We start from the raw sequence: 23,001 nt of genomic DNA on the forward strand, positions 1-23,001 counted from the left end.
CATTGTGCGTCTATTATTTCCTTACAAAACGAAAGAAACTTTCCGGACGACCTAATATTTTGTCAACTGCCTTCTCCAACGTATTGCAACGAGTAGCAGCTCACTTGGTCATTGTCTTCCACGGCTGCATCGACCGAGTTTAGCCGACAGATTTACGGTAAAAGGGCCGCGGGGGTGGGACGATTGATCGTGAGAGTGCGCCAGGTGCGAAACTACATAGCACGAGCATCCCCTACGGGCAACCACCACCCATCGCTGACTTCCTAATGAATGGTCGGCGATTAATACGGATTAGTAACTGCGTGTGTATCGTTCGTTGCCGCGCATAAAGCGTCTTCAGACCGTTCGTTATGGGACTGCACTTTGAGACGCGACGAGTGTTCCAGCTCACGACGCCTTCAAGACGGTAAACATCGGACGGATGGATGAACGCGCGATCAGAACAGGAGCAGAGAGACGTTGCGTGTTTTATTTGAGGGAATTATGCGGCTGAGAGAAGTTTGAAAACTTGAACCATCGATGCTCGTGCCAGGATCAGCGCACTGATAACCGTTGCAAGTGCACGAGTTAGGTGGAAGCACGGGAGAAGCCAACGCTAATGTCACGCAGGAGACACAGGAAATCAGGAAAATGATAGATCGCCGGTGATCTCCTCGCGAACGTTTCACAAATAAGCTGAAGAAACTGAACTTTGTTTATGACAATAGAATTTATTATGCAAATCCAACAGAGTGACGGTTCAAAGTGTTACAACAGAATGGTCTCGAGCGCTCATTTTGGAGGGTCCCGTTGCGAATTATCGATCAACCAGTCAGATCGAATGAATCAACACTCAAGGTGGAGGAGGTTTAACATATCGGGTGTTAGAGTAATCCAGCACTGTGTTGAACTTGTAAAAACGTAACGTGCGATGTGATGCACCGCGGTGGTAAGATCTCGTTGGGAGTGAAGTCTTTCAACCGTACGGCACGATGTCTGATGATGAACTGTCCTTCTACGTTGCTGATTCTCCCTACCAGCCGTTGGCTTTCGCCTGTCCATCCTGCCCTTCCGGCTGGTCCTTTCCAAGGATCTTTTACCGGACCTCGGGGTCGTTGGGTTTACAGCTCGAGGAGAACATGCAATTCGGAATTTCCTAAAGAAGGGAATCCTCACTCAAGGGAATTCACTCAAAATTCCAAACAGGTTCTTATACTGAGGTTCCAGTCCCTCTGAAGGGATTGTCATCTGATGTATCTCAGAGACGGCTATTCCGCTACTATTTGGTTATTGTTTCGATGACTGTGGCACGCAGGATGTCTAGCTATTGCTATTTCTGAGCGGGTGGCCTTTTTGAGCGTGTGATACTAACGAAGCACGCGGAAAACCCGACTTTTCCTTGCGTCCATCTTATCATCTTGCGATTGACGCGAAGGATGCGCAGCGATACAAGCGAGCGAATAACCGCGGCTGGTTGCGATAGCAGGTAATAGAGCAAGTTTCTAGCATTTTTCTGAAACACAGCAAGCGACCAAGAAGCGATCGATGGGCCAGAGAGTTGGCAATTGCTTGCAACTCGGTCTGTCCAACCGCTGCAAGCGTAATTGCTTCCCCGAGTAAGGAAAATCGTGTGGAAAATAGGCAAAAGGACCTGGCTGGACCAGGAAGCTTAACAGACTGAACAACCTCTGCACGCTCCATGCACTGTTTTACAATTTTGTACGCGAATATGCCACCAGCTACGAATCTACGTTGTCCCAAGGTGAATAATCCGAGGGTCGTAACTACGTGGCGAGGGATGGGATTTGCAATTTTACAGAAAAGGGACGTAGAAGACTAAATCCTCTCAATGGAGACAACGTGCGTCACCTGGAAGGGATTGCAGATGGGAGAGCAGCGTTCCAGGCGTAACCAACGTGCTGTAAAGAATTTTGAGAGTCGTCGGATCCCTAAAGCTGGCGGATAATCTCGCGACAGGACCAAGGGCTCGCAAAGCTGACGATGTAACAGGCTAGTAACGATAAACTGGATGCGAATACAACTTGAAGATCGCTGACGATGACGATACCGTGACATTTCTGCACGAATAGCAAGAGAACCATTTCACGAAATGTCTCATCATGTTAAACATAGCTCCTGCTTGATCTTAATTTGAAGGTAATTTTTCAGATCGCACGTAGCAATTAGGTGAGCGAGAAAGTGTACTCGTTAACGGTGAAAATGTATATTAAAATAAATAGCACGTTAAACGCGTGGCGAGAGCAATTTCAAGTAATTAATATTAAATTCAGTGGAGTTGATTATATCGGCGATTATCCTGCGCGTGGAAAAACGCGTTAGCCAGCTTTCCCGTTGAATACGATGTAATTAATAAAGCTTTAGAATTCAGTACGTAGCTGCGCTTGTGCAACGTCGATGACGCAGACGATGCGGTTAACAGGTTATTTAATTTCAACTAATGTCACAGCCGGATGCTATTGCCAAATTAATTGCCGTTGAAAAATTAGTATTTTTCAAATAAAGTAGTTTTATCTTTGTTATATTTAAAGGCATCTTTCGATGTCTACACGTGGCACAGAAAATCCAATGTTTCCTCGAGCACAGTAGATACAGTACAATTTTTAATGAAAAATTTGTAGTAATATTGGCGAAATGTTTATTCGTGTCGTGTTAGAAAAATTAATTCCCTACAGATATTTTACTATTTCTTTGTGAATATCTTTTGCTGCATTAAATTCACTCGGATACCAAAATTAAGGAAATCAAAATTTACATTCCTCTCACAAGCTACCTGTCCGTGTGGTTAAGCGTTAATCCGTTTTCAATTATATTCCGTCATTTTCGAATCCAAGCAGCATAACGAGAACGATGCAAACTCATGGGATTGAGAAGCATCTGCTATATTGCTGATACATTTAGACAGGTTTATCAGCTGCGGTAATTACGCTGAATACGAGTCTGGAACTGGCTACGCTAAATTATAGACAGGTCGTAGGTCTTAGAAAATCTCTGCTTTCTTTTCACATCGATATATTAGGTTGTCCGATAAGTTTCTTTCGTTTCGTAAGGTGATAATAAATGAACACTAATTTCTATTTTATATTATTTTATATTATTATTTCTATTATTATGTTCGTGTATAATGCAATAAACTAATATAAAACAAAAAACATTGTGCGTCTGTTATTTCTGTATAAAACGAAAGAAACTTTTCGGACGACCTAATATCAGTTGGCGTGCCACGAAATTCCATAAGATGTCGGCCTCTATCTCCCGACAGTGATCAAACGTTGATCCGATTATCGAGCAATTATTCGGACCGGACGAGAGTGCAAGATTTTGTCGAGGAGTTGCATTAATTAAAGGCGACGAGACGAGTGATGGTACGCGTGGAAATTATTCAATACCCGGAGAAGCGGCTTAATTAGTAGCGAAGCAGGCCACGTTAATTACGCGATACTTACGTTCGCTGCTGGAAATTACGATGAAATCGAACGGTGGATTTAGGGAAGCGCGAGATGGCGCAGCGAATGAGCCCCAATGGAGCAAAACCGTGCTAAGCGACACACCAATCTGCCGGATATCACGTAATTATCGCGACTCGCGGATACACGAGTCCAGAACATCCGCCCTTTTATGCTAATTACGTTACACTAACTGGTGCACGTGTTACTTTCCACTTGGTCCTGAAGCCACAATTTTTTAGCTTTCGCGGATTTCATGATAAAATTTAAGGTAAGATGCTGGCTCTAGTCGAGAAAAGAAAATAGAAAATACGAGATGAAATGCACAGTATGCAATACATGCGACTACTAACTGTCGAGATGTTAGTTGGAATCACTGCGAACAATAAACGTCTCGTTGTTCTAACTTGTCGATTTCCAAAGTGAAGATATAAAATTCACAATGAAATTTTGTCTACCATGGCGATGTTCTTTGAACTTGATGATGTATCGCAGAAGTTAAGCCTGTTTGAGAACCACTGCTCATTTGCCTGGTCTTCATCATTCTAACTTGTCAATTTCTAATGTGAAAATACAAAATTCATAATGAAATCTTGCCTACCATGGCGATATTCTTTAATCTTGATGATGTGTCATAGAAGTTAAGCCTGTTTGAGAACCACTGTTCATTTGCCTGGTCTTCATCATTCTAACTTGTCAATTTCTAATGTGAAAATACAAAATTCATAATGAAATCTTGCCTACCATGGCGATGTTCTTTAATCTTGATGATGTGTCATAGAAGTTAAACCTGTTTGAGAACCACTGTTCATTTGCCTAGTTTTCATGGTTCTAACTTGTCGATTTCCAAAGTGAAGATATAAAATTCACAATGAAATTTCGTCTACCATGGCGATGTTCTTTGAACTTGATGCTGTATCGTAGAAGTTCAGCCTGTTTGAGAACCATTGTTCATTTGCCTGGTCTTCATCATTCTAACTTGTCAATTTCTAATGTGAAAATACAAAATTCATAATGAAATCTTGCCTACCATGGCGATGTTCTTTAATCTTGATGATGTGTCATAGAAGTTAAGCCTGTTTGAGAACCACTGTTCATTTGCCTGGTCTTCATCATTCTAACTTGTCAATTTCTAATGTGAAAATACAAAATTCATAATGAAATCTTGCCTACCATGGCGATGTTCTTTGAACTTGATGATGTATCGCAGAAGTTAAGCCTGTTTGAGAACCACTGTTCATTTGCCTGCCTTGTAGATTCATTGAACTATTAAATATGGCCACTGAAACGTCAGTTGGAACACTTTGATATTCAACAATGAAACGTTTAATCGCACCTTCCGACTTTCTCATTTCTTGGTTGATAAACTTATTTAACATCGCAGATTTAGACGAAACACCCAATCGTTGTTACACTTACGCTACGCTTAGACTGCGACAACCCGATAGAAATGCGAAAGAACGCAACTATACCTCTGACTGCAGCCCTGAGACGCTCAGGCAAGAGAATACCAAAGGTAGACGAGTTTAACGATATCCAACAACTATTGGTTTTTATTAAATTAATTATCATTATCGGAAGAAGCAGCATTCGCTTGATTAAAAATCGAAAGAAGCCGGAACGTGATATTATAAATCAGGCTGAGAAAAAAATATAGAAAACACAATTATGCATAAATCATAGGTTGCCTTGGAACGCCAGATGAGACCGGGCATTGCATTTATCTCGAGCGCAATTACGACGAACAAATTAACCCCTGGATGATCGAGCGGGCTGGTTTGCCGCGAAACCCGGCTCAACCGATATCCCATAAATCGCGTGGCGAAAGAAATTCGCTCGGGAACGCGCAACGAGCGTCCAAGTTTCTTCATAATTCAACGAGTCGCCGTGTGGGCGTGTTTCACAATTAGTCGATGCTGGCGAGATTCAACCCTCTGGCAACCTGCTTTCAGACACCAGCTTTCCGTTCCTCGACTCTCCTCTTCCGAGTCGAAGCCATCGCGTGCTGAAAACTTCTACTTCAGCCACTCCCGCGTCCTGAACCCGCTGTCCAATGAATGAAGAAGCGTGCCGCCGTAAGCTCTGTTAGCGTGAACCGTATTTAAAGGGCTCTGGCCCGTGCTAAATTGCCGGTATTCCGCTCTGAATTTACTTTCATTTTTCTCGGCCAGTTTTAAGGAGGATGGAAGAATGGATTACTCAGCTTGATGTATCCGTGATGTCACCTGTCCTGATATTTTACCGCTTCATGGTCGTTTATTTACTGAAAGATCTGATCTCGATAAGTCTACCCTCTCAATGGGTCGTTAGGTCTGCGTAGTATTTTGTTGGTGGACAATGGAACCATCGGAACGAAAAATTGGAAACGAAATTATGGAGAAATGCGAAACGCTGAATTTAATAAACCGTGCTCGACGAGTAGGTCTGCGCGAAAAAGAAGAAAAGCTGCTGTTATCCGACCGCTTGTTATACGACAACTTTAATATCCGAATGTTGCATTATCCGAACGCTCTGTTATCAGTTTCAAATATGTACATATTTTATCAGCGTTCGTATAAAATGACGTGTTCTTCCCATATTCGACAGAGTGAATTTTGATTAGGGCAATTTAGCATGAGATTAATAGCGTTCCATCTGTGGAAACAGAATATCGTATGATTAACCTCTTAACCTACAACCACGGGCATAGCCCGTAGTAGATGATCGGACCAAACGTAAATATTACGGGCATTCTCGAACGTGAATCGTAGGTTAAGGGGTTAAGAAACTTGAAACAGCGTCACAGAATTAACGAAATACACGACGTTGGAGCAGCCACGATCACAGAAATTAAAAACCAGAAACGCGATGTTGAAAATTGCCTGAAGCACGTAGATCCCTCAGATGCTGGGAACAGCAGGAAAAATATATCAAATCAAATACAGGGTGGTTGGTAACTGGTGGTACAAGCGGAAAGGGGGTGATTCTACGCGAAAAAAGAAGTCGAAAATATAGAATAAAAATTTTTCGTTCGAGGCTTTGTTTTCGAGAAAATCGACTTTGAATTTTCGCTCGGTACGCGTGCAACGATCTACAGTGAGATCCGTTATAACCAGACGCGATAAAGTGCACGCGTACCGAGCGAAAATTCAAAGTCGATTTTCTCGAAAACAAAGCCTCGAACGAAAAATTTTTATTCTATATTTTTGACTTCTTTTTTCGCGTAGAATCACCCCTTTTCCGCTTGTACCACCAGTTACCAACCACCCTGTATACTTCATACAAATAGAAACAGCAAACGAAAGTGATAATGGGATGGTACTTTCCCCAGAAAAAGAATCTAACTCTGTGCGGTTTCTTAAGTGAAAAGGATGATACGACTCGGAATCGAAAACGATACGAGATGCATAAATATTTAAACAACCCTTGACAATGCTTGAATAAATCAAATTTCGTACGGGAAAACAATTGTTCCGTTATGCGAGAATTTTATTATCCAAATGATCTTGTCTGCCTGTTAACTCGGACAAGACTCTTGTAGCGTCGTGGACGAGGAGCCTGGGGGGTGTCAGGCGAATTATAAACAAGCGGAACATGTGCGTGGTGTAGCTAAGACAAAAGACACGAGACTAAGACAAGAGACAGGGGGTTGCCAAGGGACAAAAACGAATTAACAGTCAGTGCGAGTTGAGAAGCCAGAGAATGTGATTGGAGAAGTCAGGAAGATCCATGGTGACGAGTGTTGCAAATGAACTATCTAGTCGTCTTAATTACAACACGTTATTGCGATTAGTTCACGTTAAACAATCATCGTTTCCTGTCTAACCAACGTCTGTTCAATCCATTTATTGTAAATAAATAAATCCCACACTCTACTGTATTGGAAATTGGTACTGAACATCATATCGTATCGTAATAACAAATACAAAACACGTTGCTTGGCCAAATCCTTAAACAATGCTCTCACGATTATAGCCAATTCGTAGCATCTTGCAAACCAAATTGAAAGTACGATTTTCTCGCCAGCTGCTTCGGCTGAACAAGCCTGAGCCGAGATAAAGCGCGAAGTCAGCCTGAAACTGATTCAGCGTTCTCTCTGCGAAAAATCCAAACAAATGGAGAGAAGCTGAGTCGCACCGGGACCACGTCGAAGTGGCTTCTTTTTTCCTCGCAAACTCCTTTCGCCGTTGAACGAAGACGATGCAAACCGCTTTCGTCTAACAGGATTAGGTGCTCGACGTCGTTTTCTTTCGAAGCAGCCGAGCACACCGTGAACAATAGATAGAAACGAGCGAGATGAAAAGAGGATTGCCGAGAATATTCCCTTCGACGTGGCTAATGACACTTTCACGCGTGTCTCCGCTTCCTGACACAAGACGAGGCAAAGAAAGAGGACGAGAAAGAAGAAGAAGAAGAAGACGAAGCTGTCCATGTTGCACTCAAACGGAGAACGGAAAGCCGCGAAGATGATCTTCCGCCGGATGGCCAAGGCTTCCCATCCGCGAAAATGTCTTCCGTCGCGAGCTACGGTCGCAAATAGCTCGATGATCTTCTTGATACTTGTGCAGGTTCGCCTGTCGTGAAGATTGAAAAGCTACCAGGTTCAAGGAACGCGCAAGTGAACAATGTCGTGACGAGTACGGCGTTTGCTGGGGACTTTTGTGACGTGTAGATGTTGAGTTTTGTTGGAACGTCTCTTCTTCTCTTTCAAAGCTTCTTTGCCCATCTTTGTTTCTTTTCGTTCGATTTAATATACGCAGCCAATATTTTGTGAGAGCTGACTGAATTTTAAAATGGAGATGGATTTAGAAAAAGGAGACATTTTTAGGCGTCTTGTCCTGTTTAATTAAAATGTCCTATCTGTCGTTTCAAAGCTGAAGTTTTAGTACGGTCTTTGTCCATCTTTGTTTCTCTTTTTTCAATTTAATATACGCAGCCAATATTTTGTGAGAGCTGACTGAATTTTAAAATGGAGATGCATTTAGAAAAAGGAGGAATTTGAAAGCGTCTTGTCCTGTTTAATTAAAATGTCCCTCTGTCGTTTCAAAGCTGAAGTTTCAGTAGGATCTTTGTCTATTTTTGTTTCTCTCTTTCCAATTTAATATACATAGCCAATATTTTGTAAGAGCTGACTGAATTTTAAAATGGAGATGCAGTTAGAAAAAGGAGGAATTTGAAAGCGCCTTGTCCTGTTTAATTAAAATGTCCCATCCACCGTGTCAAAGCTGGAGTTTTACCAGTGTCTTTGTCCATCTTCGCTTTTCTTCGTTCGATTTAACACACGAGGCCAATATTTTCTGATAGCTGGCGCAATTTTAAAATTCAGATGCACGTAGTATGTTACGATGCATTTAGAAAAGCGAGACATTTTTAAGCGCCTTGTCCTGTTTAATTAAAATGTCCCACTTACCATTTCAAGGCTGAAGTTTTCGTAGAATCTTTGTCCATTTTTGTTTCTCTCTTTCCAATTTAATATACGTAGCCAATATTTTGTGAGAGCTGAGTCTATTTTAAAATGGAAATGCATTTAGAAAAGGGAGACATATTTAAGCGTCTTGTCCTGTTTAATTAAAATGTCCCACTTACCATTTCAAGGCTGAAGTTTTCGTAGGATCTTTGTCAATTTTTGTTTCTCTCTTTCCAATTTAATATACGTAGCCAATATTTTGTGAGAGCTGAGTCAATTTTAAAATGGAGATGCATTTAGAAAAGGGAGACATTTTTAAGCGTCTCGTCCCGTTTAAAATGTCCCATCTATCGTTTCAAAACTGAAGTTCTAGTAGCTTTTCTTCTTTCATTTTCTTGTTTTTCTTCATTTCATCTGACACGTATAGCCAATATTTCGTAACAGCCCACATAGTTTTCAAATGCAGATACACGTAGTATATTAAGATGCATTTGGAAAAGCAGTGAAATTTTAAACGTCTTGCCCTGTTTTAATTAAAATGTCCCATCTACCGTTTCAAAGCTGAAGTTCTACCGGTTTCTTTCTTCCATCTTTTCCCTCGTTCCATTAAAAATGTTTCCTCATTACTTTACATAATAGCCCACACCATATAACTTTAATTAAACGCAGAAAACACTGGCAACTTGAAATATCTCAACGTATCTGGAAAAGTGCTGGATAACATGTTTCAAACAAGGAGGCCAGTGTTATGATAGAGAAGTTGATTTAACGAAAGACGTAAGTCGTTTAAAGTAATGAAAACAGATTTCGTTTAGTAGGAAAGAACGTAAGAGAAGAAAAGTGGCGATTTAAACGAGACGACTTTTGAAAAATAAAAGGAAAATACGTTGGCCAATGATATCGCGATAATTAGCTACTCAATTACAAAGTATCATGGAAGTTTCACGTTGCGTCAAACGAATTGTACAAATTAACAGTTAATTACACGATGCAACGCGTAAACAACCTTTGCTTATTCCATGCGATCGATGTTGTCCTTTAATTACGTTACGTACAACGATAAAATAAAAAGTTGAAAGAAACGTTATCGGATATCTGGACGGCGCGTTACGACGATGCGATGCAATTTACTTTTCTTCTGCTTTTATCATCTTCTCGAGAGCTGCGAGACAACGAAGAACGAGCGATTAGTTTCACTCTACGTAACACGAAATAAGGTAATTTCTGTCGTAGAGATAGAGACGTTTCTTCCTTCGAAAAAAATAAAAGAAAAAGCGTGTTTTAAGTTACAAAAGTTACTCGGGTTACAAAAGTTACGCATCTGTAAAATTCCCATCGCAGCAATATGAATTGTACCATTGCTCTCCCATACTAATACAACGTAAGAGGATACAAAATGGAACACGAAATGCCCCTCTCAACGCTGCAGACCCTTTTCCTACATTGTATGAAGAATTGTTATTTACAAAAAGCATTTACGCTTTTTGTTCAACTCTCGGACGCTGGCTCGTCTTCACCCAACGCTACTCGTCGCTTTATTTCTCCGTGTAAAAAGCGTCACAGGTAAACAACGACGCAAGAAACACTGTATTTCTTCAAGGAAAGTCTCAGACTGTTTGAAATTACATTGTGAAGCAAAGTCGAAGCGTCGAATTTCCATGTCATCGCTCTAACACACGCACGCACACACTGATCCTGTATCATCGTCTTTATAGCAACGAGACTGTTTCAGAGACAACGGGAATCGTAAATTCCCCTTACGATTCGATAATCGACGCCACGAAATGATCGATCCCCTATTTCGATTAGGATAATAGAGGTAGTTCAATTAAATATGACGCTGATACAACAAGTTATAAATCACAGTTTATTCCAACAACTTTGTGAAGAAGATAGTTACGCTGGTGCGCGTGTGTAAGTTAAGTAAGTGACTGATCTAAGGGTGGAAACCCGGTCAAAGGATGTCGACTGTTTGAAAGATGGAAAGTCAGCCAAGTTCGGTGACGATGCTGTGGCGGAGGAAAGCCGAGGATGGGTGTGTCCAGCGCACGGGATCATCGGATTTGTCGATGACAATTTTGGCTAGGAGAGCGAGGGAAATAGGCTTCGTTGTTAATTGCTTATTTGCTATGGTGGTGGGTGAGGAAGGATGCTAACCGCCCTCGAGATAAAGTTGCTAGTGAGAGGCCTCGTACGTGAGAAAAGGCAACTTTCCCGCGTCAACCCGCGGTGGACGATAAACTTTAGAAAACAATTCAGTGAAAGAATATTTGTTCGGTCTGAAGGACCTTGACTAGAAAGTTCCTGAGATTTATGGAGGGTACTTGAGACCATCGAGGCTACGTAGTAAGGATCTGAAGACATCCGACTACCATCTTGCCCGCGGTGTGTGGCCTGGTTTAGGTAGAGAGTCAGCCGACGTAACAGAGACCATTTCGTTACATCGGAACATTTCACATTTTTCTACTGTTCCCAGCATCCGAGATATCCACGTAATTTACATAATTTTCACTATAGTGTTTTTGTTTTCCTATGTCCGAGTTCGCGGCTCTTCCAACGTGCATTTCTCCTAATTACGTCGCGCCTACGCCGCTTTCCCCATTTTTTAACTAACGTTAGTTTCATACTGAATTCTCATAGTGAAAATTCGAATAAGACAAGAAATTACACTAATTACGTAGAATAATACATGGCGCGTGAACACTAATGAAACACGTACGCGTTCCAAGCGGAAAAGAGCGTCCCTTACTCGACGAAATATTACGTCCGGATAATAGAGCGTTCGAATAATACAACGTTCGGATATTAGGCTAATGGGTGTTCGAATAAGGGAATCTCTAACGTAATTGCCGGCTCTGGTCTGCTGTAATTAAACTTGAAAATTTACTACATTCCACGTCTCACCGTGAACTATTATTTGGCAGCAAATTCAGTTGGAAAATCGAAGGACCGAAACTGGGCGAAAAACTGGTTTAATCTTCACTGTACTCTTCGTCGATTTGCTGAATTTTTTAATCGTATCAGTGCGTTAAAATAGATGATCGATAAGTCACTGGCTTCGCAAGACACGGTTTTGCGGATGCGTATCGTCGCTTGGTTTGCGCTGGTAATGAACATTTCAATCGACGAGTCGGTGCACCGAAGCGACGCGATTTGGCGCCATTCCAGGGCCATTAAAGCGCGTCTTATGGCCTTTTTGCCTGGCCTTGCGTCGGCTGCACTTTTGTTTGGTCGGCTGACGACAATGGGAAGATGGGAAATAATGAGAAACGTCTGGCCAGTCCCGCGACGCGTATTCGCGGCTACGTGGACGAGATCAGACGTCTGCACACCGAATTCAAAAGCTCGAGTATATTGAACGAAGGAAAAATAAAGGGACAAGAGACGAAGCGCGAAACTCTTATGCCACGCTCGTTGCCTTCAATTAAGTCAGACCTGAAGCGGATGCACCTGGACAAAAGGCCCCGGCCTTTGTTCATCTCGACGAGGCGATGTCTTCGCGCCGTTTAAAGACCCGTCGGCGATTCCAGGAAGCTTGCGTTTCGCAGAGAAACCAAATTTACCAAACTGTCGGCGGCGAAGATGGTGTCACGTAAAATTAAGGCTTAGGTTTTAAAGACAAGAAGGTAGAGCCGTAGCGCAACTTTATGTTTCTTTTCTATCGAACTTTATTAAATAACACAACTTTATAAGCACAGTTTACGCGACTGATCTGAGAGATGTCGACTGACGAGAGTTTGTAGTTTCAGTGCCGAGGTGTTCTCGTATTATTATGGAAGAAAGCTCGGTGTGGGTGTGCCCTTTGAGCTAACAACGCGGATTCGTTGTTCACACTTTTCGTTGGGAAAAGTGAAGCTAACGATCCGCGATGCCAATTGATTATAGCCCACGTTAATAAACGAAAATAGGAGGAGGAAGCCTCCTACGAACGTGGCTCGCAGGCGACACTGTTCATGGGGAAAATCAGCTTTCCCGTTAGGTAAATACCCGCTTCTCCTCCGCAATTTGTACGAACGTATAATAAACCTAAGGACTGTTCCAAGGACCATCCATAAACCAATAACACTTACAAGGTTAATAAACTAAAATTTAAATTAAATTTAAATTAAATTTCAATTTTATATCAAATTTTATAATAAAATTTAAATTTAAATTTAAATTTAAACTAAGTTTAAGTTTATGGTGGGTCCTTGAGGTTATTGAGGGTACGCTGCGAGGACCTGCACACGTCTGGCCTCAGATGCGGATTGACGTGACAATAGCGAGTTTGAAAGTAATCGTTGCACGTGTCTGCTTGAAAATTTCTCAACGCTTGCTTGAGATTCGCTAGAAGAATTATGATACGTATGATGGTTTAGCTTGCTCTTGCTGTCATCTCGTAGCGAGTTCATCCGCGAACGAAGGAAGAATCTGCAACAACAAGTTGCAGAGGAGCAGCTTGAACGTAGCTGCAAGTTGTATAACACTGGTATTCCAACTTCCTTGCTTGCAAGGATAAGCAAGGCCATAAATCATCTTCCAAAATATCAAGACTACTTTAATCTCCAGCTGAATACACCCGTGTCCACTAATAGTAAAGCTGTATGGCGATGTAATGATAGGAAAGAGAGAGGAGGACGAGGAAAGGGAAGTGGGTTCCATCCGACAGTTGCTGGTGGACTCATCAGCGAAGCTTCTAGGCAGACTTGAGCTGTAGACACGGTGATAGCAGAGGTCAGGCCAGAGGATTATGCGCATTTGTATGAAAAGGATAGTTAGGCGAGGACTTTCGAGAATTGCGTTTGGTATGCAAACTCTGGTGGCGGGCGTGGAAAGCCACCATAGTTCACGTAATGCTGGAATCAATCAGAAATTCACATCCTAATGTCAGCCTCCTGACTATTAAGCGCAGTCTAATAAACCTCATCTACGCGCAATTAATAGGAAAATGTAAAAAACGTAGGTTGAAGCGCTGTACAATGAAATTAATTTGGAAACGAAGCTCGAAGAGTCTGACGTACCTATTTGTCGAAGTGAATTAAATTTGAAGTATCCAACGTAGCTATTTATCGCAGTTAACCGTTGGGAATTAATTTGTTATTTTTTAATTAAATTTACTAAGCTGGAAATTGCAGGAACACGCATAATCCAAGCAAGTGGAAATTGTACGTACAACTATAATCCACGAAAGTGGATTACTTGCCTAATGGATGTTTCATGCGTTCAGAAATTCAACGTACCGCCTCCTTTCCCTTTTACAAATTTGTCAATTCTACGTTAAATAGAGCAATCTTGGTTTGCTTTCGCCTAATAAATTGACAATAAAAATACACGTTGATAACAGTTGCATAATGAACTTGAATGTTAATTTATCTTACTATTCGTAGTACTATGATGTAATATATTTAGGGGTGTGTAACGAATCTTCATACGGACTAGCCATCGTTGTTGTATGACAGAGATTATGTTTACTGGTATAAATATGATTTTTACAGAGTTCGACAAATAACCGTGGTGATTAGACACTGGAGACGTTAACGACAATGTTCTTAGGTTCAATAACGAATCCACGATCAACGGGCTAGCTCTTTTGAAGCACAAAGTAACGTTTGCTGTGACGCTCGGTATAATACTGCGCGTAAAGACGATGTGAAAACTCTGCAAGGTGATCGCAAGAATAAAAGACTGATGGAAACTTTCCTCTCCTTACGATCGCGTTTGTTCGTTGCATATTGGTCGGGGATACCAAGAAAATTCCAGCCGCCGTTGCTAGACAGTCCCGTTTAGCGACGACATTGCTCCTGCCCGAGGTTTGATTGTCAATACAACGCGTGTCCCATAATTTTGGCACTTCTCTGTTAGGTAAAAACGTCCATCCCGTGACCGTGGCTACGTTCGGCGACCGGTCGTGTCACCTCGAGCCCAAGTCCACTGTCACAAATCTCGGGCAAACATAATCGGATTGAATCATAACGACTGCCTCTAAGTTTCGTTATTTAAGTACAGCTATAATAAACAGTGTATCTTCCCAAGAATTGCAAAGGGAAGGCCCCGATGTCCTTTCATCTCCGACATATACAAATATACTTACAAATAAATTTTACTTAACAAATTGAAACGTAATGAATGTCCTGCAATCTGCGTTAATTTGTCACATGCTCTACAAAGTAACGTAGGTTTCTACACTCTGACTATACGCTTAATCGTATTCTTCCACACGACGTTGTGCTGATCTTCTAACATATTAGGTCACGTTACGTTTACTCTCTGCTTTTTATATTTTCAACCTGCTATTTATCTAACGGTTAATTATAAATTCTTTACGCTGTTCTGTTGCAGATAAAGCGCCATCAGAAGCCTCTTTCAGAGGGACCGAGTATCTCACGATAAATCTGAGCAAAGGGGATCCGATCCTCAGCACGCTGGAATCAATCAGCTTGCAATTTAAAACCAGGCAACCGAATGGACTACTGTTCTATTCCGGTAAGTTCAGCGAACAAATTTCTTTCCACAATATTTCCTATTTACTTCTCTTCAAACATCGAGCTCATCAAATGAAAAGAGGGAAACATCTTCATACGCAGCGAACATTTCCCATGGTTAGTTCGAAACTCGTGTCATGGTCCTGATCGAGACTATCAGAATTTGTCGTTCAGGCGAGTCTCAATCGAAAATTCATCGGAATCATTCGATCGTGGCTTATTTAATGCAACGTATTGCTCGTAGAACGTAGCGGCGCCCTCGTTTTTCCATTTATCCATGAAACTGGCGAAATATTCAAAGTACGTACTTCGATAGAAAGTCGCCGCGAGCAAAGCAAAAGTCATTTTATGAAATTCGTGTAAAGCATCCTATGAATTTCGTTGGTTGCGCAGCGGAACCTCTCCTGCGGCTTTCCTATGGATTAAATATACATGAAACCAACGAAATATTCGCATCGGTCGCATTGCAGGCACTGCTTCTTACAAGCTCTCGGTCGCCGTGCGACTGAAGCCACTCGAGGTAAAAAGTAAATGTCCCTGGCGTGCTTCGTAAATTGCTTCAAAATTGCGGATGCTCCGCCCCCGTGAAATTATGTCTTGAGGAGGAGGTTCAAGTTTCCAACTACAACTGAAATCTTGTTCTGACGAAAGGCAGCTGCGTGGCTAGAAAGACGCTTTTAAAACAGCGTTCGTAGAATTTAAAATTGCCACCAGGGGTCAATGGGCTAACGATATAAGCAGCAACACGGAAGGGGAAATTTAAAGAGCCGAACAAATTTTCAGCGCAAAGTAGCGAAGATCTTTCAAAACAGAGTATTATATCGAAGTATACGCTGCGGAGGAATAAAATATAGACGAGTGGTATTTTGATATTTTCTATTTCATTATGTTCATCGTCTATTGAATTATTACGCAATTTATTTTTAATTGTTTCAATTGATTGAGTTTGTCCACGTACAAGAGAGTTCACTTACAACTAGATGAATCAGTGAAGTTGCTTGATATTTGGAATGTAGTTTCTGGTAGAATTTTCAATACTAAAATCTACAGAATTGAAATTGCTGTCACTGATTGTTAAATTGTACATTGAACTATTCCGCAATTTATTTTTAATTGTTTCAATTGATTGAGTTTGTCTACCTACATGCAAGTTCACTTATAATTAGATGAATCAGTGAAGTTGCTTGAAATTTGGAATGTAGTTTTTGGTAGAATTTTCAATACTAAAATCTACAGAATTGAAATTGCTGTCACTGATTGTTAAATTGTACATTGAATTATTCCGCAATTTATTTTTAATTGTTTCAATTGATTGAGTTTGTCTACCTACATGCAAGTTCACTTATAATTAGATGAATCAGTGAAGTTGCTTGAAATTTGGAATGTAGTTTCTGGTAGAATTTTCAATACTAAAATCTACAAAATTTAAATTGCTGTCACTGATTGTTAAATTGTACATTGAATTATTCCGCAATTTATTTTTAATTGTTTCAATTGATTGAGTTTGTCCACGTACAAGAGAGTTCACTTACAACTAGATGAATCAGTGAAGTTGCTTGATATTTGGAATGTAGTTTCTGGTAGAATTTTCAATACTAAAATCTACAGAATTGAAATTACTGTCACTGATTGTTAAATTGTACATTGAATTATTCCGCAATTTATTTTTAATTGTTTCAATTGATTGAGTTTGTCTACCTACATGCAAGTTCACTTATAATTAGATGAATCAGTGAAGTTGCTTGAAATTTGGAATGTAGTTTCTGGTAGAATTTTCAATACTAAAATCTACAGAATTGAAATTGCTGTCACTGATTGTTAAATTGTACATTGAATTATTACGCAATTTATTTTTAATTGTTTCAATTGATTGAGTTTGTCCACGTACAAGAGAGTTCACTTACAACTAGATGAATCAGTGAAGTTGCTTGATATTTGGAATGTAGTTTTTGGTAGAATTTTCAATACTAAAATCTACAGAATTGAAATTGCTGTCACTGATTGTTAAATCGTATTATATAAAATTGAGGGGCACAAAAATTCTAATTTTTAAGTATTGAACTATTGCCTACTGTCGATAGTTCTGATATCGCTGAAAAGTATAAGATAATTTTTATTTAGTTTTATTATATTACGCGAACGAATATAAATAACTAATATATTATTTATCATAACAGACACATAATTTCCTCTTGACAAACCCGATGTAGCTCTAGCAGTTGAATTCAGTTTTTGTGTGATCGTATTATACGTATTTATTCATGCGATGGAAATTGTAGAAACCGAGTATGTAACCGTATTTGTAATTATAATATCGCACACTGTTGTTGAACAAAATATTTCAGCTTATGTTAATTGTTATCTTCTACTTTATGACGCTACTTTAAAACAATTATTTCCATTTCAAACTCCGGAATACTATGGAAATTAATTATGTTAGATAAATATTCACGTTAACATGGGAGTAATATTGATTATATAAAATCCTGCAGACAAAATGATTTACTTTTCCTAATTTTCCATAACAGAATTCTCCGATTGCATATAATTAACAATATTTTTCTAAATGACTCGTTAAATCTATTGAGTTGGCAACTAAGTGGTTGCGGATATTGTCATAAGGTGGTAATGACAAAACCCGCAATCACTTTACCACGGTCAGTTACAGTCAGCGACATTTCCAGAAACCTGGTGGAACCCGATTAGCTGTTCTCTTTGTCTTGCCTTCGCGAAACACAGGATTCGCTGCAGTCAGACGCAGAGCCAGTGTCACGTAGATGCTGCAGCTAATATCCCGCTGCCGATAATTAGAGAAGCGTAGTTGGCGGCTTTCTTATTGACGTCGGTCCCAGGGGAATCCTCCTTTCTGATAACGTATCGGCCTCTGTGTCGCTCGGATTTCGTTGCAGAAGGCTGGATCCGAGTATGGCGAATGTATTAGGTTAAGTAAAAAGTTCTGAGCGTTTTTCGCTAGATGTCTTTAGTGAGCCATATCTCACGATGTGCACATCGCATCGAGTCATAGTATACACCGATTTCAAGGTGATATTACGCATCAAAAAGGTTCTTTGTCAGTTTTGTGTTCGGTGAAGCCAGTTGTGTGTTACAGCGTTCGAAAATGGAGATAAAAAAAGAGAAAATTCGATACATTCTTCAGTACCACTACGACCAAGGTGAAAAGGCGGAGCAGGCGGCCAAAAAAATTTGTGCTGTTTATGGACCCAGTACAGTATCGAATGCAACAGCAAAGCGGTGGTTCCAACGATTCCGTTCTGGTAATATGGACGTCGAAGATGAGGCACGCTCTGGTAGGCCAATCGTCGAAAATGTGGATAAAATCATGGAAATCGTCGAGTCGGACCGGCATGTGAGCACTTATTCCATTGCCCAGGAACTGAAGATTAGCCAGAAAACCGTTTGGAACCATTTGCATAAGGCTGGTCTCAAGAAGAAGCTCGACGTATGGGTGCCACATGAATTGACGCAAAAGAACCTTTTGGACCGAATTGATGCCTGCGATTCTTTGTTGAGACGTAACGAAATCGACCCATTTTTGAAGCGGATGGTGACTGGCGATGAAAAATGGGTCACATACGAGAACAACAGCCGAAAAAGATCGTGGTCCAATCGCGGTGGGCCGGCCCAAACGATCGCCAAGCGTGGATTAACGGCCAAGAAGGTTTTATTGTGTGTTTGGTGGGATTGGAAGGGAATCATCCATTATGAGCTGCTCCCATCGGGGCAAACACTTAATTCGGACCTCTATTGTCAACAACTGACCAGACTGAAGCAGGCGATCGACCAGAAGCGGCCAGAATTGGCCAATAGGAAAGGTGTTGTGTTCCATCAAGACAACGCCAGGCCGCACACATCTTTAACGACGCGTCAGAAGCTCCGAGAGCTTGGCTGGGAGGTTCTATCGCATCCGCCGTACAGTCCAGACCTGGCACCAAGCGATTATCACCTTTTTAAGTTTTTGCAAAATTTTCTTGATGGTACAAAACTGGCCTCAAGAGAGGCTTGTGAAAATGAGCTGGTCAAGTTTTTTACCAATAGGGACGAGGACTTCTTCAACCGCGGAATTATGAAATTGCCTTCAAAATGGACAAAAGTAATCGAACAAAACGGCGCATATTTAATCTAAATCGAATAATCTTGACTATGTTAATTTCATCGTCGAAATAAAGCGAAAAAGCGCTCAGAACTTTTTACTTCACCTAATAATATCTCACACGTGATCTTCCGTTCCTCGTTACTCGGTGTGCACACTGTAAATAGAAGCGGATAATCACAATCCCGTGAGCATCGGAGAATTGGAAGAAACAGAGATGACGATAATTGCAATTAGGGTGGAACCGGTGCGCTGCCACTTTCACGGCGGTTTGCTGCGTCGATACAGCCCTCGATTATCGAGCTTTGGAGTAGCTGCTTTCGAGGATTCAACGATACATTGTGTGGTATTACGAGCGGGGGATCTCCTTTTTTTCCATTTTCTTGTTTTTCTTTTTTTTTTTTTTTCGTTGCTCGAAGGGCGAGATTGGTATTTTTGCGGTCGCTGTGTGATGGATGGCTGCAATTACAGAAATATATCGTGTTAGCGGACCGAGGTTTTTAAGATAGAACGGGCAAACGCGTGAGTGACGGCTATACTTGGCCCGCGTTCGTTTTTCATTCGCTTCCTATTATTTTCTCGTACGTTTGATTGATACGTCGAACTTTCGCCGATCGTACGCTCCATCAGAAGATTTTGTTTCTAACGTTTGCAACGATGTACATCGAGATATAATATCGTGCGATGCAACGATTAAAACGACGGAACTAGCAAGTTGCATTTCCACCTAGAGAATTTCAAACGATCGTTTTCTTGCCTGTCGATCGCCAGCGATTTTACATTTCCATGCGAACGCGATCAAAGAAATCAAAGCGAAATAGACCAATTTACTTTGGGTATTTCACCTACCATAACCTTCCTGCATTCGGCTTTCTCGTTTTCTGTACAAATACATGAAAATCCACAGTTTAATGATCGTGATTCAATGACGTAACTGCCAGAAACGGGAGGACGTAGATCTCGCTCGTAGCGCGATGTTCAGTCATAAAGATCGGCAACAGAAAACTCGTCTCGGTAGTGTGGTCTTGTGCACCGGCAAAAATGTGCATAATTTAAGCGGCTGGCCACCGCTACAGCTTATCTGGGGAACAAATAAGCGACCTGGGGCCAGTACTGCGGAGAGGGACGACAGAGATGCGACGTAGCAAAGTAGAACACGCGCCGTGTGTGCAATGAATACATCTGCATATACTTGCGTACATGTGTGTATACCTACACGCGTACAGCGTTACGTACAGCGAGAGTCAAAAGTGAGTATACCCTTTACAAAAATAAAGTTCACCTGACATTGCCTTACACACGTGTACGGCTGCACGAGTAAGCAGGTTTAATGTTCAATCTACCATTTCTTTCGCAATACGTGGCACGCGGTCGTTTGCGTTTCTAAATTTCGTGATCTTCTTCTCTGTGACTCGCACGAGGTAGCCTGGCGCCCATGTGTTCGGTTTGAGGATCACTGTGCGCCCCGCTGCTTAGGCCGACCTCCTTTCGCTCGTGTAAGGAGGTCTGCTCGCGTGCAGGCGTATTTTCGTCGCTGTTTAATCGCCAATAACTAAAGAACAAAGCCGAAAACGCGATTTTTGTATTCTTGATTTTCGTTCTATTTTGGCTTCAAGAATCAGCCCTTAAATTTTCTGACACCTATATTGTCAAACACCCTGTATATAACAAGCCTATTTCTATCGTAATCTGCATACCTCTCACACGTGTAATACGTACGCCTCGCGTACGCACTTTACGCTTGTTCATTTTTCAATTTACACAACCACAGGTGTAAGAGTTTTTGAATAAATCCCATGGCTTTGAGGCGCGTATATACTCGCAACTGACTCTCGCTATGCGAAATCAAGCAGGTTCGAGTGTACTTGACAAGAACGTGGAAACTCGATTCTCTGGGAAACGAGGTTCCCGAACAATAAAATGTTATTTTCCATTTTCTACTTATTTTGGCGCGCACAGCCGAGCCCCGCGTGCCCGGCTGACCGCGTTACGCCCAACGACCTGTAGACGCGCGTGTTACAGCATTGCGGAACGTACTCGCGCGAACGCTAGCGTATAGATTTCGAGTTCACGATGCCGCAGCCTCCTCCTTCTCTCTTTCGCCCTGATTTCACCTACGATGCAGCTGCACCAGATACTACGTTTCGCTGGTCGCGATACTTATCGGCCAATTCTACTTCTGCTGAATATCTCGCGCGTTAATCTGCCCTCGCCAGGGATATCGTGCGCGTTATCCCGTGAAACGGGTGACTAATTTAGCGCGCGCCACGATTATCATAACGAGAGTGCAGGAAGGTTTTAAAGCGCCACTTTTATCGCTTTTACTTCCTACGGCCGGAGAGTGTGTTTTTCGGGCTTAAAGGCCAGGCTGATGGAAGGGTTGATTTATTTTTGAGATGCGGCAAAACGGGCTTGCTTTGCACAAGGATGTGCAACGAGGCAGAACGTGTGGGTGTTAAGATGTTTGTGTTGGGCTTTATACGTCGAGGTTTCTCACATAGATCAACGTACCTTAGGCTTGGAAAAGTTGGCAAGATTATGCAAAATATTATTATTAGAAATTTATCAAAGCCTAGGAATTTATATGAGAAAATTAGGATTCCCGAAAGATTATAATATCAAACTTATAAAATTTCTACAAATTACGAAACTATGTTTCTCGCGAGATCTTCTTTCGGATATCGTTTTTCATAGCTGGCGTAGTTACGCGAATGGCACACATACGAGCATTGTACACCGAATGTACGTGCATGCAACTTTCTCACCGACAATAATTTCCAATTCTGCAAGTGGCAAACATAGCTACGTAGTATACAATTTAATTTCAGCCCGCTGTATAAACATTTTGTCCTAAGAACATGACAGCGTTACGTTCTGCAACGAGATAAAGCGAAATGGCAAGACACAGAGTGGAGAAATATTCAACGGCCGATTTGGTTTATTCGAAAGAAATATCGTGCTATTGTAAGGCGATTCTTTTTCATTTTCATACGCCGTTCGGAATGCAGTTCTCCATGTTTAGCTCCATCTTCATTCACGTCTCATAAAACACAAGGTGTTTCATAAATTTATATTTATAAAAGCTTTTTTGTTCAAACAGCCAATGGACGCAATCGCGCTTCCTGCCCAGCCGGTAATTAACAAATTTCTATTTTTATTAGCTGTTAATGTTTCATACCGACATCGATGATTTCTCTTCCGTTATCTCATCTTATTTTCAAATTCCCGCCGATAAGCATTTGCCAATGAATTTACCGCTCTCTACACTTCTGCCATTTCAATCTCGTTCTCTGTGTCTTTACAATACAGCGACAACACGTTTTTTTTTTGACATTGTTTCGCATTTCAACGCTTCAACGTAACAGCCTATTTCTATTGGACTGGCAACTAAGTGACTGCGGATCTTGTCATAAGATGGTAATGGCAAAATCCGCAATCACTTAGTTGCCAACTCGATATTTACAGTATAAACATTTTTGCTATTTTCAATACATATTTCTGAATATTTATACTATGTTACGGGCGTATTTATGAATGTTTCTAGTAGTGGGAAAAGCTTGAAAATTCTGAATATAAAATTTTCTTATTTTAATTACTCTC

The 23,001-nt window shown here is 41.2% G+C and overlaps 1 protein-coding gene across 1 annotated transcript in view; it reads left to right on the top strand.

Annotated features, from left to right (window-relative positions):
* The window catches only part of LOC117213063 (neurexin-3-like), a 290,217-nt gene extending 267,675 nt beyond the window's left edge, over positions 1–22,542 (top strand). The window contains exons 5-6 of the mRNA XM_033458325.1: positions 15,148–15,291; positions 22,502–22,542. Of these exons, the coding sequence (XP_033314216.1) occupies positions 15,148–15,291; positions 22,502–22,542 (185 nt within the window). The remainder of the gene's footprint in view (positions 1–15,147; positions 15,292–22,501) is intronic.
* Positions 22,543–23,001: the final 459 nt, after the last annotated feature.

Source organism: Bombus bifarius, unplaced genomic scaffold (genome assembly GCF_011952205.1).
Source record: "Bombus bifarius isolate JDL3187 unplaced genomic scaffold, Bbif_JDL3187 scf7180000008493, whole genome shotgun sequence".
Classification (NCBI taxonomy): domain Eukaryota; kingdom Metazoa; phylum Arthropoda; class Insecta; order Hymenoptera; family Apidae; genus Bombus; species Bombus bifarius.